The sequence below is a fragment of the Acomys russatus genome, chromosome 4 (genome assembly GCF_903995435.1).
Source record: "Acomys russatus chromosome 4, mAcoRus1.1, whole genome shotgun sequence".
Lineage (NCBI taxonomy): Eukaryota > Metazoa > Chordata > Mammalia > Rodentia > Muridae > Acomys > Acomys russatus.
Window position 1 is genome coordinate 39,246,330 of NC_067140.1, and position 17,341 is coordinate 39,263,670.

The 17,341-nt window shown below is 46.6% G+C and overlaps 1 protein-coding gene across 2 annotated transcripts in view; it reads right to left on the minus strand.

Annotated features, from left to right (window-relative positions):
• Ldlrad3 (low density lipoprotein receptor class A domain containing 3) overlaps positions 1–17,341 on the minus strand; it is a 235,801-nt gene that overhangs the window by 105,751 nt on the left and 112,709 nt on the right. For both annotated transcript variants that reach the window (XM_051144220.1, XM_051144219.1), the window contains exons 3-4: positions 12,310–12,435; positions 63–197 (exon numbers count right to left, since the gene is read on the minus strand). In XM_051144220.1, the coding sequence (XP_051000177.1) occupies positions 63–197; positions 12,310–12,435 (261 nt within the window). The remainder of the gene's footprint in view (positions 1–62; positions 198–12,309; positions 12,436–17,341) is intronic.

Sequence of the window (17,341 nt, forward strand, 5' to 3'; positions counted from 1 at the left end):
TCCCTGCTGTGTCACATCCCTTGTTTTGTTCTTGGTTTGGTTTGGTAGGGGAGAGGACCTACCTAGAGAACTCTCGCAGCTCTCCTCATCACTGTTGTCTTGACAGTTATTCTGCCCGTCGCAGATGAAGCTCTTGTCAATGCACAGGCCATTCCTGCAGTGGTAGCGCGCCGTGGAGCAGAGCAGGGGGTTCGCTGCTGTGGGGAGAGAACAGGGAGGGTCATCAGGGAACCCAGTTCATCCCCTTGAGGACCCAGGAGGCTTCTCTAGTGAGAGAAGTAGCATTAGCTGTAGCGTTAGAGTTATAGCTGTCCATTCCAGGCTGGCCAGCCCATGACCTGGACAAGATAAGCGTTGCCTTGTCTTCTTCTAAAGCCTTCTCCAGGCCACTGGTAAGGTGTCCTGTGATCACACCAACAGGAGCCAAAGTCTCACTCTCAACAGTCAACCCTAGGCTAGTCAGCAGCTTTTGTTGAGTCTGAGGCAGAGCTTGGGGCTCACAGACTTTACTTATGGAGTCTACAAGGGATGCCTGGAGACACAAGACACAAAGGAACAGCAGAGCCAAAAGTGACAGACCTTCTGCCTCCAAGGAAGGGAGCAGCGGATCAGACTCACAAGCTATGAATGGCTCTTATATTTTTTCTCTCCTTTTAGTTTTTGTTTTTTGTTTTTAAACAGCATGTGTGTGTGTACATACGTTGTCGGTCTGTCTGTTTTTGGTATGTGTGTGCTTGCATGTATGTGCATGTGTGGGCTGCTGCACGCGCGTGGAATCCAGAGGTCAACATCAGGTGCCCTCCTTAGTTGCTTTCCACCTTAATTTTGAGGCACAGTCTCTCATTGGAACTGGTGCTTCTCAATTGGCTACATGGGTGAGGCAGCAAGTCCAGGAGCTCTTCTTATCTCTACTTCCACCCAGTGGGGCAGGGATTACAGATCAGCATCCGCACACCCAAGTGAACAGAAGCTGAGGATCTGAATCCAGGCACCCATGCTCATGAGGAAAGCACTTTACTTTGGAGCAGTTGGCCCAGCCCCTCTGATGCCATCTCTGTAGACACACAAGAACAGGAACAGAGCATAAAACTAGGTATGGTGTTCTTCTAGGCTAAACACCAATGTTGTGTGACTGCAGCAGTCACAGGCCCACGATGCCAATCTTCCCAATTACAGCATTGATTTCCATATCAGATGAGACTGACAAGAAAATGTCCAGTGCTAAGTCTGATGTGATGGAAACAGTGCTAGGATTAAAGGCATGGCCACCACACAGCAGCTAGAGGCACTTCTACTGAGCTGCTTCACCGACTGAGAACATGGACCCTGGGTGAGTTCTGTCCTCAATTCCCTGCAGTGATGGCAAATGAGGCAGATTGCCATACAAGTACTGATTTCCTGTGAGGTTGTTTATGTGCGGTTCACTAGCTCTGTCATCTTCTAGCTATGCCTGTCCAGAGACTCCCTAGAGTGTACATCCAGAGAAGGAAGGACAGTGGTGATGATGAAAGGGGTTGCCATGGACCTCTAGTAAGTAACAGCCTGCACATACACTGCATGTGGCAAGAACAGTACCAGAATGGACACCAGGCCCAGCCCTGAGGCTCTGCATGGTCAAAGCCCTGGGGCCCAGTGTCTCTCCATTGCCCTGGACTGTACAGTTTGAGTTGCAATCCGTTGGCTCCACTCCTCCCTGAGCTCTGTTGGCATACTCAGACATCATAGCTCTTAGGACTTGGTCAACTTTCACAGTTATACAAACCTGAAGGATGATAGGTTTTGTTTTGTTTTGTTTTGTTTCTTTTTTTCTTTTTTAATATGAAAGGTCAGAGGAGCTAGCAAGATTAGGTAGACTAGAGCTCTGGATTTTAAGGATAAAGAAACAACAGTTATCGGGCCTGATAAAGAAAGGGTTTATTAAATTCCTGGGGGCCAGCTTAATCAAGCTGGAACTGAGGTCTGGCTGCAGCCAAAACCCAAATGGGGAAATCTAAAACCACAAATCACCTTTGGTTTTCATCCATGGCAAAACTTCAAAGCCAGCATTCTGCTCATGGGCATCCAGCACAGTGGCTTTTGGCTCCCCTGCACCCTGGCAGATCAAGTCTGTGCAGCCAGAGCATCAGGACCAATCAACTCCTTCCAATAACCTAGAAGGGCAGGCTGACTGGTCCAGGACGGGATGGGGCAAGCTCATGTCAGCATTGAGTGGAGACATTGCCAGGGTGTCACTCTCTTACTTTACCGTCAGACTCTGAGGCTTTCAAACTGTCCCAGGGAAAAACAGTCTTGTGTGTGACTGTGTACCTGTGTGTGCAGGCACACTACAGATCACCTATGCTTCTATTGTGGACTTGAATAGAAGGCATGGTTGATTCAAATGAATATGACCAACAGGACCAGCAGCCAGAATATATAAAGAACTAACTTTGACAATCAAAAGGCAAAGTCAACAAGGCAAAAAACAGGCAAAGGACACAGGAGCATTTCCTCTAAAAGGGACTGCCAAGTGGTCAACAAAACCTTGCCGGTGATGAGTAAGGAAGCATCAGACTTAAGGTTCTAGAATGTAGGTAGTTGATGAAGCTGTGGAGGGAAAGGCTTTCTCCTGGGTTCTGTAGGCAAAGCAGCTGATGGGCCCACCTTGGAGATCAGTTTATTAATATCTAATATTTCTATCTCTGCTTTAAAGAGCCTTTAAGCAAATAAGCAAACAGAAATGTATGCTGAAGCCACTATCAGGAAAAAAAATGAGAATGCACCCGAATAATCACAAATATGATATCAGATAATTATAACAATGTAATATTATACAGCCTAGATTAGGTTTTCCACTTATAATAGTTACATACTGGAGGGTTTGCTAGCCATTTGATTTTCATCTGTGTTGTAATGACTTAACTTGGATATCTGTATTGATAACTTATAAACAAAGGACAGCTGTTTTCTAATAAAACTTTATTTACAAACATAAGAAGTGGCCCATCAAGTGTCAACAGTTGCTGTACAGCATGAAAAAAATAAACAACCTGGTGTGAGGATAGATATATTCACAAATAGAATAGCATATGAGGGAAGCAAGGAACTGAAGAGTGTGTATAGTGCTACGCTGTTGCCATAAAGTTACTTACTCATGCAGAAGAGCTCCACTTACTATTAGGAGATAGATATAAAAGTATATATTGATAAATAAAAGCATACATAGCAGTGAATATCAGCAGGTTCAGAGCAATGGACACCTCTGGAGAGAAGAGAGAAGGGCAGAAGCCCAAAGGGTCACACGAGAGACTCCTCATTATATCTGACAGCATTGTCTTAAACATCTCAAGAAGAAAGTGCAGAATGTTTTTGAGACAGAGTTCTGGGATCGCAGATTTCACTTTATTTTAGATCTCCTTTCCAGGATGTTTACAAAATTTCCCTAAGGTCTGAGAAGACCGCCCAGTCAGTAGAGTGCTTGCCTTGTCCTGTGAGCAGCAGGATCCGAGTTCAGATCCCCACCACCTACACCTAGCATGGCAACCCAAGTCTACAACGCCAGCACTGGGGAAGCAAGTGAGTCCCAGAGCTCAGTGCCAGTCGACCTAGCAGAACCAAGGAGCCCCGGCCTGGCTAGGAGACCTTGCCTTCAAAAGAAAACCCAAGGAAATGAAAGAAAACAAAAAGGCAGATGGTGCTTGGGAGGAGAGCTCCAGTGTTGTCTGGTCGCCTCCACATGTACACACACAGGTGCTCATATGTACGGAGACATGCTTTAGAAGATTCATATACAAACAAACCAAAATTATAAAATACTTCGCTAAAAGCTCATAATCCTTAGTCTGATAGGAATACTTTTGGCCAACATCTCATTTCTTTAGGGTTGTCAGGCATAAACTGGCCTATAATACACAGTTGTTCAGGATACAGAGACATACCTATGTCCCCCGAGACTCCTTCTTTCCCAAGACTCTTCTCTCTGTCTGTCCACTGTGGCTCTAGGAACCATAGAAAGGAGGGGGAGACCTGGTGGCACTCAGAGGAAGGACAGCAGGTAGCCAAGAAGAGACTTGATACCCTATGAGAATATGTAGGGGGAGGTAATCCCCTCAGGAACAGTCATAGAGGAGGGGAATAATGGGAAAAGGGGGTGGGGAGGAATGGGAGGATACAAGGGATGGGATAAACATTGAGATGTAAAACGAATAAATTAATAAAAAAAAAAAAAAAAAAAAAAAAAAAAAAGAAACCCTAACACTTGAGCCCACCCCACGCAGGGGAGAAAAAGAGAGAGCAGGAGGGTAAAAAGACACCCCAAGGCCATCAGCGAGCTAGCTAAAGCACACGTGGCAGCATCTGTGCCTAGACAATGCTGGAAGCCTGAGAGGCCCTTCAGCTTCCTGCATTCTGTGTCTCCATTGACTCAGCCCTGCCTTCTAGCTCCCAAGGACAGCAAAGCAGAAGGGAGGGAGCGGAGGCCCTTTGCCACCCTGCAGACAAACTAACAGCAAGCAAGAAAACCAATAAATACAAGAGGAGTCAGAAAAGAAAAAAAAAAATTAAAAGCTACTCCAAAAATTCCAGATGAAGAAAAATAGTTTCAAAAGAGACTAGAAAGGTCCAAAAGTAGAAGCCAAGTGCAATCCCATCACACAGCCCAGTCTAAAACATATTCTTTTAGAATGACCCTGGGCTGCTATCAAAAAGGATAAATGTTGATAAAGCTGAGATGCAGACCAATCTCAGAGAAAATGCCTGCCAGTGCTGGTACCCAAGCCATCAATGTACGTGCAGTCTCCAAGCAGACTTGCTCACCAGGGAAGCTGATCTCCCCCAATGCGCCAGGAAACTCAAGTTTTCCTACGTGTCTTTGAGGTCTCTGCAGCTATTACTGTGTTTAGCACAGACACTCAAATGCTAGTTCGCAAATGGATCAGGAGACAGTGTGTTCTATAGGATGTTATGTTGCGGTATCTTTGAACAATACTTAATGTACCCCAAATGTTTCTGCTGTCTTTATCCTCTCTAAGGCTTACCCGTCATTGAATAGTGTGGGATTTTACTCAGTTAGCTACAGAGAGGAATACTGTGTCCTGTGAATATCTATTTCACTGGGGACAGAGAAGAATTGTTTGTGGCATCAGCTGAACAGACAGACTCAGCGGCTCAGAAGTTCCTTGGGAATTGTTATAAAAATACTAGGTTCTTACGCCGGCTTCCTAGTTCACAGAACACAGGAAAGAGAGTGAGTCTCTCCCCGGTGGAGGGAGGGATCAGGTTCAGGGAGGCAGCTAAGTAAACTGGCTGCCCATTTTGGCCACCTTGAACGGAATGGACCACAGGAACACTGCAGTCATCTGAAAGCAAGTGACTGGCTTCAGGACAGGAACTGTCTCCAGCAGGACTCAGGAAGTGCACTTTTCAATTCATTTAAAGCCTCTCCCACTTGAAAGGGTTCACATGTAAATTGTCAACAGTCCCCACAGCTCCCACGTTAAGGTGGCCCCTACTCACTTCTTAATCTTATGGCGTCTGAGGGGAGCCAATATTCTTGTGAAGTTTACAGATCAGGCAAATAGGGGATGCTAAGACCTTATCATCTCTAGGATGGGGTCTAAGAACTCCACGGATGCTAAACACCATCTTGTGGCACATGGTTCCTCCCAGACTCCTGTGTTGCTTCCTCTGTAGCTTGGAATATGCTCACTGCTTTGCCTGGGGCTTTTCTGCCAATAACGAAAAGCTTTTATGTTCCTTCCCATCTGCTGACAGGGCCTGTCCAGCACCCTGACTATGCAGCTTTGGCTCAGCAGTCCACGCTCCCAGATTCCAAGATAAAAAGATATGGCTCACCCACTGCCGTTGTTCTGCAACGAGACTCCTCAGGAAGAAGAGCTGTCACTCCTGGCCAATGGGCAAGAGACGAAGAACGCTCTGTCTCATCTGCTTTCTTTCCCACCTCTACAGCTTCGGGGCATTTTAGGGTTTAACATACGCCCCCCCCCACCCCCACCCCCTAGCCCGCAGTGTGGCTGCTGGTGGGATGACAACGTCTGTTTCCTTCTGCTTTGTAAGGGTTTTCTGCACGTGAATGTCTTCTGTCCAGGATTCAAAGCCAATTCTACCATTTCAACCGCCACTTTTCTGTGCATGGTTCCCTCAACACACTTCTGGTAATAAGTCTCTTTCTTCCACTGCCTCATGTAGCCCTCTGCTTGAATCTTTCCTTGCCATAAACTGCACACCTAATGGTGACATCATCTTCACCCCTCTGCAACCCAACCTCATCATCATCCTGCAATAACTACTTCCATTGAAGATGTTGCCAAGTTCCAGCCCCCAAGGATGTCCTGGATGACCCTTTCTGTGTCCCTACCCTGCACAGGCTCAGCAGCTGCTCCTCACTGGACATTAAAAAAAAGTCTTGGTTCTCTATCAGCTGTCCAGCCTACAAACCCAGCCAGACATCTTCCCGTAGTGATTGACACTCAGGCTGTCAAGTGCCCCTGCGCCCAAATTCCAGTTCATCCACTCAATCGCTATATGGCTCTGAGAGAACTATTTGCCTTCTCGAACTCTGGATTTCCTCATCTACAGCGCGAGGATAGAGACAATGCCTGTGTTCCAAGTTTGTGAAGATTAAATGAGCCAAAGCTGCAGAGGACAGAGACCAGCCTGTGACTCACAGGGTGCTTAATATGTGCCTGTCATAATCATGCTTGATGGGCGATGGTGGTGTAGTAGTTGGGCTCACACTTGCGTTTACATCATCTGAGTTAATATTTCAACTTTGCCATCTGTCAATTATGTGACCACGGCAAGTTACTGAACCTTGCCTTGTCTCCATTTCACCCATGATAGCACCCGTGTAAAGCATGGCCTCTCTGTACAGGTGCCATGTACAGCTCACAAACTCTCAGCAAAACCGGTTCATATGTCCTGGAAGCAGCACAGACTGCTTTCGGTCCTTACCTTGAAATGTCCCATGGGACTATATTTTAAGCAGTACCCATCTTCTGTGGCTCACGTTTCCCCACAACCTCCAAGACGAGCCTCTTGGGAAGTGATCTACCCCATCCCTGACTCCCACAGCACCCCTAACAGCAGCTCTACATTGTTTTATTTGTGTGTGAAGGTTTTCCTCTTCCTTGAGTCAAGGATGCCAGAGTCTCCAGTGGATGTGTCTCCGCATCCACTGCAGCACTGAGAATGGTGTGTGGCATGGAGATTGAAAAAAAGAGGATGAGAATCTGACAAACAGTAGGAACTGGAGCTAATGTGCCTTGCAAGACCCTATTTGGTCTGTGAGCATATGTGAAAACCCAAGAGGATGAGGAAGACACGTGTACGTTGAGAATTTATTCTGATTGCAGTGGCAGTGGGAGGGGCTGCTGTCCAAGTCTTCCTGTCTTCCTCATTTAGGCCTTCGATTAGTTACTTGAATCCGTCATTCAAAATCACTTAGTGATCACTGAGAAGAAATTGTGACTGAGTGCCTCTTCATAAAGAGCGAACACTAGGTGGGTACCAAGTCAGCAGAGCCTAAGATGAAGCCTGACAAGAAGCCTTGTTTATCACATGCTAAGGCTGATCCTGATAACACGTTTGGCACGGGGAACATAGCTGTGGGCCACACAAGACAAAGTCTTCTTGTGACTGTCACAATGAGACAGAGGAAGCAGCACTGAGCACAAAGAACGAAGAAGCAGTGGGCACGTGGGTACAGGGAGAAGTGGGTTGTCAGAGGGCACTCAGGCTGGCCACTCTGATGATGCGCTATTTGAAAAAGGCCAAGGACAGAGTGCGACAGTGACCCAGCACAGCCTTGACACACCAGGAACACTTCTGAGAAAGTAGGTGCTATGGGAGTCTTTCAGGAGACTCAAGGACATCACTCTGGAGCACTGGGTGGGTGGGGGGCTCCCCCACTGTGATTCTCAGCTCCCACAGTCTATCTACAGAAGAGGTATGATTCCTTCAGGCTTACTCGTGGGCTGACTAAGGAGACAAAAGGAAAGTCAGGCTGACCTGGATGTAGACACACAATAGGCACTGGCCTGCAGGGCTCCAAGAGACTCAATGCACAGGACATACAGAACGGATAACACTTTCTGCCTCACTTGCAGGACAGGCAGGAGGCATCATCTGTAGGACAAATATAGCCCAGGACATGGATATCCTTTAATCTAATCTTTAAAGACTATAATACGTACTGTTAAAAGATAATGATAAAAAAAAAGTCACCACTATTCTCAGACCTTAAAAATTAGCAATGATGCCTTAATATCAAATGTCACATCACAATTTAAGATATCAATTATCTCAATATTCTTTAAACTACTTTTATTTAGAACCAGTAAAAATCATAGTCTCACATGGCACTCGGTTAATTCATCTCTGAAATCTCTTTACATGTCCCCCTTTACTCCATGTTTTACCTTAGAATTTCTTATGAATGAGCCGGGGTCCTGAAGATTTTCCTAAACTCTGGGTCTGAACTTTTGCATCTATATAATGCTGTGGACTAACTTTTCTGTAAACTGAATGTTGACATTTTGAGGCTCATTTACGTGCAGCTGGGATGGCTTTGACAAAACCACCTCAGTGTGGTGATGTGTGCTCTAATGGCACCGGCTCCATACAGAAGGCACATAATAGCTGCTTGTCTATTTTACTTTTTAAACCTTAGTACTTTTTAAAAAGATTTATTTGTTAGTAATTTTTTGTTGCATGCATGCATGTATGTATGATGTATGTATGTATGATGTATGTATGTATGATGTATGTATGTATGTATGATGTATGTATGTATGTATGTATGCATGTATGTATGATGTATGTATGTATGTATGTATGTATGTATGTATGTATGATGTATGTATGTATAATGTACAGAGGCCAGATGAAAGTATCAGATCCCCTGGCCCTGGAATTACAAAACATTGAGAGCCACCATGAGGGTTCTGGGAACTGAACCTGGGTCTTCTGACAAAAGATGCAAAAGGGTATCTCTCCAGTCTTCAGGTGTCTCACTATTGATGCTGCTTAGTTCCATTTGCAGGAGGTTCCTGAGCAGATCAGAGGCAGGAACCATGCATCACACTGGTCCTTCCACAGAGCTGGCTGGGATATATGTAGCAGCCACCTTAATACTCTGAACAGCAATTTAAACATACCCATTAATTGAAACTACTAACAAAATGGTGATGAGTTCACAATTTTCCCTTTGTCTCTTAGGATCCTTAGGGAGCTGCAAAGAAGCTCCCACCAGCTTTAAGAGATAGAGCAGACAGAGGGATGTGGACTGTTCTTCTTAAGTGGGTCCCCACACTGCACATGTGTGCACCTGTCCTCATCATGGGTCCCCACACTGCACATGTGTGCATCTGTCCTCATCATGGGTCCCCACACTGCACATGTGTGCATCTGTCTTAATAGACACCAGAGAGTGTGAGAATGAACTCAGACCTGTGGAAGGTGCACAGCCTGACTTCCATCACCACAGCCCATAAGCAAGTAGTAGGAACACGCCTATGAGATCATGTGCTACCAAGGCAAAAATCTAAATATTCTCTCCAGAATTTACTTAAGATCCTTGCATCAGACAAAACAAAATGCCAGAACAAAAACGGCAATCAGTTGTCATATAGAGAAACAGGAAAGTCTCTGCACACGTGGGAAAAGACAGCAACCAGACAGACGTTAATATAAAGGTGCCCAGGTACTGAAACCGGATGACAGAAATGTAATCTATGGCTTACACTCTCACAAGCAATCACAAGCACCGTGGAAACAAATGTAAAAGCAGAAAGTCTCAGCAAAAGAAACAGGAGACAGGAAAAATCTAAAAGCAATTTTTAGAAATAAAAAAACTATAGTAACACATTAAAACAAAGCGAAACACAGCAGCTGGTAAGCGGGAAAAGCAGTGTAGTGATGACAAAGGGAGGAACTGGGCAATCTGAAGACAGAGTAGCAGGAAGTACCCCCTCCCAACATCAACGAACAGATGCCTGAGCCTCAGGGACTCAGGGAACAGAGGCTGGAAATCTAACGTTCTTGTCACTTCACTCTCATGAGGAAAGAGGCCATCACTGGAAGACATTTGAAGAAATGATAGCTGGAAATGTAGCAAGTATGGCAAAAATCAAAACCTAAACCCTAAAGAGGATAAAGTTAAAAAAAAAAAAAATCTACCCACAGATGCCCAAACCCAAGATCTAAAGACTGAGAACTAAAGACAAAATGCTCTTAAAGGCAGCCAGAGAAAAGCGAGGCTGACTTTAGAGGGGGACAAATCAAGTGGCTGTGACTTTCCCTTTGGAAGCCAGAGAAGCTGGAAGGAAGTGGCACATTTAAAGTGCTCAGAGGAAAAAGAACTGTCAGTCCCAAATACCACACAGCATAAAAACGCCTTCAGGAATGAGCGTGAAACAAAGACATCCTTGGCTGAGTGAAAACTGAGAGCACGCGTCATCTCAACCCTGCTTTAAACAGCACTGCTGAGGCTGGAGAGAGGCCACGGGTTCCAAGCACATACTCCTCTTACATAGGACTGGGTTTAGTTCCCAACACCCATGATGGGCAGCTCACAGTCACCTGTAACTCCAGTTCCAGATGTGATTACTTCTTCTGGCCTCCACGGGGCATCTGTGTACACAGACACAGACAGATAGACACAGACACACACACACAGTTACAAAGGCACACCCAGATGCTTCTTTAAAAGCCCTTAGAACACAGGGCTGAGGGAAGAACAAGTACAGCAGGGCCTATCTGGGTAGACATTGCATCTTCTTCCCTGGAGCCCTTTAGAGTTGAAAATTTAAAACAAAAAGCAAAACACCGTAAGTTTCAATGACTGAAGAGTGGCAGTTATCTGTAACAGGGAGAGATCTGCAAACCGAGGTCTCTCCATTCCATTCTGAGTGGGGGACTCCTTCAGTCTGACCTGTCAGGAATTGGACAGCTCCACACCAAAATTCTCACCCGGGGGTTTTCACTGGCGATTATTACCTAGGTCCACTGAGCAACAAGGTTTCCAGATGGAGATGTATACTCAACTCTACTATTCTTCCATGAGCTGTATTCTTTGACGAGAGGAAACCATTGGCTTACTCTATTCTCTAATGTAATCTGGAATGGATTATTATTTACTCACATAGAGATTAAAGGCCAAAGCCCACGCATGTATACCTTACAGGGGCAAGTAACAAGGATGGCCCAGTGAAGTGGAATGTGAATCTTAGAATGGGTTACATGTGTTTTTCATTGTCATTAGGTTAACTGTAGGTACACGTACACACGCACACACGTACACACACACACACAATTCCATGACAGTAGGAAGCCGAGAACAAGCTGATGTGACCTTTCTACCTGGACACTGCAATGTGTGAAGTCACCATGGCTCCGGAAACACTGAACATGACTTCATATATTCAGACAAGAGAGGGGTTAAACCCAGCAGCAAGACTGATTGGAGGCAAAGTGAATATGTGTCTTCACCGCGCCCCCCGCCGCCCCTGTGTGTGTGTGTGTGTGTGTGTGTGTGTGTGTGTGTGTGTGTGTCTGTCTGTCTGTCTGTCTGTCTGTCTGCACTTTTGAGGGTTGATACAGAATATTATATAGTAGGTCAAAAGCACAGTGGTCAGGGTCAAGGATAATTTTAACTGTTTTAAGTTAAAAATCTTTTTAAGTTAAGGAATTTTTTCAAGAATTTATTTTCAAATATTTCTTAAATGTATATGAGTGCTTTGCCTGCATATATGTATGTGTCCACATGCATACATGATGCCCGTGGAGTTCAGAAGAGCATGTCACATTCCTTGGGACAGGAGTTAGGAATGGCTGGGAGACCCTATGTGGGTGCTGGGAACTTAACCTGGGTCCTCTGCAAGAACAAGTTCTCTTAACTGCTGGGCCATCTTTCAACTCTCAGAGACTACAATGAGCAAAGCAAGTATTTAAAGTATTTAAAGAAGGGAAGCAAGCAAGTATAAAAATATGGTGTGTTGAGACAGTAAATCAATGAAGTATAAAGGAGCTATGTGGCCCTGGAGCAGCTAATGTACCTCCCTAACTAAGGCTCCTCCTGTGTTCACCCCTGGACCTGCAGTGGGCCTATCTGAGCCGATCAGATGCAGTGGCCTTATGATGGCCCTCTACAAACAATAGCTGAGAACTAACAAGAGTCACACCCCTGGAAATGCTAAAGAAGATATGAGTGACAGCAGGGGTGCCCAAGCATCTGGCTGTGCAAAGCACAGAGGCAGAGTCCAGATGGCAGGAGAGAGCAAAGGTCACTGTGCCCAAATCCCCGGAACTTACTGCAGTTCTCCTCATCGCTGCCATCCGGACAGTCCTCAAATCCATTGCAGCGGAAGCGGCCGATGATGCAGTGGATGCCACTGGCACAAGGGAAGAAGGTCGGGCCACACTTCGATTTCACTTTGGCTGCAGAAGGAAAAGAGACACAGAGCGCTATCAAGAGACAAAGTTCTCTGGCCACAGCCTCCTCGTCCCACTCACTCTGAATGTATGAATGAGTTCTTCTAGCTTAGCACGAAGTCCCCGAGGAACTGTTACCACCACCGCTCGTCAAAAATACAGCCAGCATGTATACCTACACCCAACTATACTGCTTCAAAAGTGGGAGATGGCTCAGTCAGCAAAATGCATGCCACATAAACAGAAAGTATGCAAAAAACCAAATCAAACAAACAAACAAAAAAACCTGACTGTGGTAGTGTACACCAGAATGGCAGCACTGGGGAAGAACAGATGGCTAAGTCCCTGGGGCTCAGTGGCCAGCTAGCCTACTTGTCCCAGTAAGAGACCCTGCCTCAAAACCAAGGTGGATGGCTCCTGATCTCTGACCTCCACACAAGTACCAGCATGCATACACACACACACACACACACACACACAATCACCTCAGCACACACACACATACGCACTACTCCTGGAGGAAGCTAGGTACAGACTGCATATTACAGCAGGTGCAAGACAGAGGAAGAGATACAGGTGAGTGGGCGAGCGTATGCACGGCAGATACCAAGCTGGGTGGTGGATACAGGTGGATACAGTACTTTCTTCTTCAGAAGCTAAAGAGCCAGTCAAAATGCATTCTGTGGATATCAAAGCAGCTGTTGTTGGTATTTAGCGAGTCCTTGCCACACTAGGCTGAGTGCCAAGTGCTTTGCACAGATTTTCTCATTTAATTTACCCAGCAGCCACTCAGTGGGATAGCATGCAGAAAAGCGAATGTGACACTCTCAAGACTGTACCTTCCCAAAGACCTGCTTGCAGGGTCCTATCTTGCTTGGCTCGAGTTTGGGAATGTGGTTTGAGAAAAGTGAATACTAATTGCCCAGTTTAGTCTGTGCTAACATTTGCTTTTCCCTTGAGTCTGGAGTCTGGGAAAATGTAAGCAGCAGGTGCTTGTGATGGCTAATAATGACTGTCAACCTGACACAGTCTAAACTCACCTAGGAGACAAGCCTCTGAATGCGTCTGTAAGGGAGAATCTAGGTCAGGTGGGAAAACATACCCTAATTGCAAGACACATGCAAGCAAGAGCTGAGCAGAGAAAACCATCTCTGTTTGCTGACCACAGATGCGGCGTCATCAGTGGCCTCAAGTTCCTGCTGCCATGATTTCCCCAAAACGAGGGACAGCACCTTGCAACCATGAGCCAAAACAAGCCCTTCCTTAAGTAGGTTTTGTCAGGGTATTGTATCACAGAACCAGAAAAGTTGCTGGGTGCTGAGTCTGAAATAAGCTTGACTGGTGGGCGGTCCTTCACACATGCTTGAGTGCATCCTGTAGGAGTGCCGCAAGAAAGAACTCTGGGAACCAAAGCTTGAGCCCCTCTGGGTACCACTGCCATGATATTTTGCCTACATTGCATCCTTTTAATCTAAAAAGTCACGGTCCTGGAGATGCCCTTATAGGAAATGATGATCCTGGGAAGGTCTTGACGAGTCCTGAGGTACAGGGGTATGAGGGGGACAGCTTCTACCCCCGCTTTGTGGATATGCTTTGAGGACAAAGTGACTTGCTCAGGTTCACACAGCTGGCAAATCTGGTACTGAGTGGAGGCCTAGGCATGCGGGCTCCAAAGGCCATGACCTCAATCAGCCTAAGGGCATGCCTCTCTGTCAAAGGCTGTCCCTTCTCCCAACAGAAGCCAGACTCCTGCGCTAAAAGAAATTCATTTCGCACACCTGCTGTACAAACTGTTTGAACAGAAACAGTTGTAACTTGGCCTTGATTTACTGTCCTGCTAGGCCCAGTCGCCCTGGGGGGTGATGCTCTTTCTAGCTAATGGTGCTGTCTGCTCCAAGTGTCGATTAGGAGACATAAGAGGAGATCTATGGCTAAGTGCCAGTAGCAGCCTCACCGAGCGTCCCTCCGGCCTCCTGTCTGAGATGCTGGACCTACATTCCTCCAAGAAGGAAAGGCTATTTCTTTGGAACAAATAACCAGTAAATTACCTGCATGCTCGCACCGTCTATCTGATGCCAATTCAGGGGGCAGCAGACTCCCAGTCAGCAGAGCGTAAGGCCTAGTGAGTCACATTCTAAAAGTCTACACAGTCTTTACTCAGGCCCAACTTTCTGTAATGGCGTTTGTGAGTTCTTCACAAACAAAGCACAATCACAAAAGAGTTCTGGGCTCAAACCCAGACTCCCTCTTGATGACTTTAGACACGTTTCTGAATATTGCTGGGCTCCAGTTTCTTCGTCAGCAAAACCTGCTTCCTGGGGGTCATGCAAGATGAAGATGTTGACATAAAAGCTTGAGTAGAGACAATGACAATACTTGCTTTGCTTATCACTGTGACGAAGCGCCTGACAGAAGCTGCTGTGTGGCTATATCCTTTGGAGGGAAGAGTGAGGCTAGGAAGACGCAGAAAACTAACAAATATTGGAGGCTCAAGAAGGTCACAAACTTGCAACCCCTCCTCAAGGTTAAATAGAAAAGTGAGCAGCTGCTAAGGGAGAGACTTTCAGTGGAGCTGCCTGCAAGTTATGCAAGGAGGTCAATGGATGTGCTTTTGGGAGTTGTCAGCCATGATGTGGTGGGCAAGGTTTTGAGTCACGCATGTTCCTGTCACCTACAGTAAACCCACTGGTCACAAAGCTAAGTTGGGGTGAAATCATTTCTTCGGTCTGTCATTAGTGCCCCCTATGCCTGGCATGAACAAACATTTGCTCCTGCCTCCTTAGAAATAGTCACACAACAAAGCTGGTGGCCACACAGGGAGCAGCAGAACCAAGGATAGATTAGAGAGAAGCAATTATATGGTCCCTGTAATGGGTAATGATACACATAACTGAGGCTGATCCCTCTGGAAGGATGCCTCCTCGGTCACCACAACTGAGGCAGCTGTGGCAATAGGAAGGTAGTCCCCAGCCTCGAAACAAGCAGCTCTTCTTCATCCTGAAGGATGGGTGCAAACCTGGTCTGCCTGTTCTGTGAGTCATCCTTATCTTCCCATTTTACCAGGGTTACAGGTGGAGGAAAGGTCAGAGACACAGGTCTCTGGGAGATGTGTAAGAACTATAGGGTACCAGGAAATGGTATGGTGACACCAACTGGTAAGTCCAGATCACGGAGGATGCATGGGTCTGCCTAATATTTAGTTTTCAGGTCTCACATATGTGAATACTCAAGCTCAAATAAGACACCAAACTTGCCCAAAGTCAGGCAGCTCTTGTTGGGTGAATTTGGTCTTGAGGCTGATTCGTCTACAGAATCCAGCCTCTTTCAGCTATGTTGTGCTATGCCACAGGCAGCTGCCACAGGGCCACATCTTACCAGAGTTCAGACTCAATAAAGAACAAAAGCAAGAAAATCAGGAAACTGAAAGCCCTTTCTTCCACGTGCCAGAATGTTTCCAGGCCCGGGACAGAAGGCTTTTCAGTAGACTGCAAGCCTGTGACTCTCAATTTGCCCAGAGAGCACTGGGGGCTGCCAACCCTCAGATGATACAGGCCCATCACCTACAGCTGATGGCCCAGGTCTCCCCAGGTGACCACAGCACACAAAGCTGGGGTAGAAGCCCGGTGTGGTGACATATACCTGTAATGCCAGTATTGAGAAGGCAGAGGCAGGAGGACAGCAAGTTTGAAGCCAGCCTGAATAACACAGTGAGATCCTGTCTCTGTCATCATTCAGTTGGTCCACAACAGCCGTGAACTTGGCCAAGCAGACCTGCCATACCCTCAGGTGGTGGCTACAACCCCAGCCTAAGCTATGGGTATCCAGGAGGTTCCCACTTCACCTCTGTGCTTGGCCAGATGAGGAACAGCTGTTGGCCCTCCGACATCTGCCCCTGGATCCTGCCAGCACAGGCCAAGACAGGCCAAAGAGCCAGAAGGAGCCATAAGCTCCTCTGTAATGATCCCGTCCTTGCTGAGCTCACTGTGAAGGAGACGAACAGCAGAGAGGTACATAAAGGAGAATGTGAGCATCACCACCGATTGCCTCCACGCAGGACAGAGTGCCGTGCGATTCCACGCCAGCCACCCTTCTTGTTGCTGTGGCCAAACACCTAGCAGAAGCAACATGAGGGAGGAGTGATCTCCTTGGGTCACAGTTTCAGGAACCTTCCAAAAGTCCATCAGGAAGGGAGGGTGTGGGAGTGGGTGTGGGTTAGTTCACACTGCCGAGAGTGCAACGTGGCATCATGACAACAAGTCAAAGTAGGGCCAGGCTAGCAACCCCGAAAGGCTCATCTCTGCCAGACAGGTGCTATAGCCTCACTGCCAGCTGAGGACCAGGTATTCAAACACACGAGCCCACAGAGGACAAAGCATACTCACTGTAATAGCCATAAGAACAGCTATGCGTAAGTGGGTCAGTGGGTCAAATCCTGATAGCGCAGCAAGTCTGGAGTGAAGCTGGGTATTCTGCGTCGCTCCTGAGCTCCTAGGAAATGTTGCTACACCAACCACAGCACTGTGAATCACAGAATGCCAAACGACTGTCTTGTCCACTGCCCAGAAAAGGTACCCAGTGTGTGACCAAATTAACTGACAGAATTAACAAGTGGGTCCCAGGATGCAGCTGTTATGTAAATGCACACAAAACGCACGCTGCTCTGAAACCCACTTCTGACCCTAAACGTATTGTCAGGTACTACTGACTCAAAGCATTTTATTGTATGTGTGTGTGTGTATGTTTCAGAGGGAGAGTACCTGCATGTATACATGTGTGTGAGTGCATGTAGAGGCCAGAGGTTGAGAGGGGGTATCTTCCTCAATCACTCTTCAACTATTTTCTAAGGCAAGGCCTCTCACTGAACTGCAAGCTTGCTGGTTGAGTAAGACTGGGTGGCCAATGACCTCAAGGG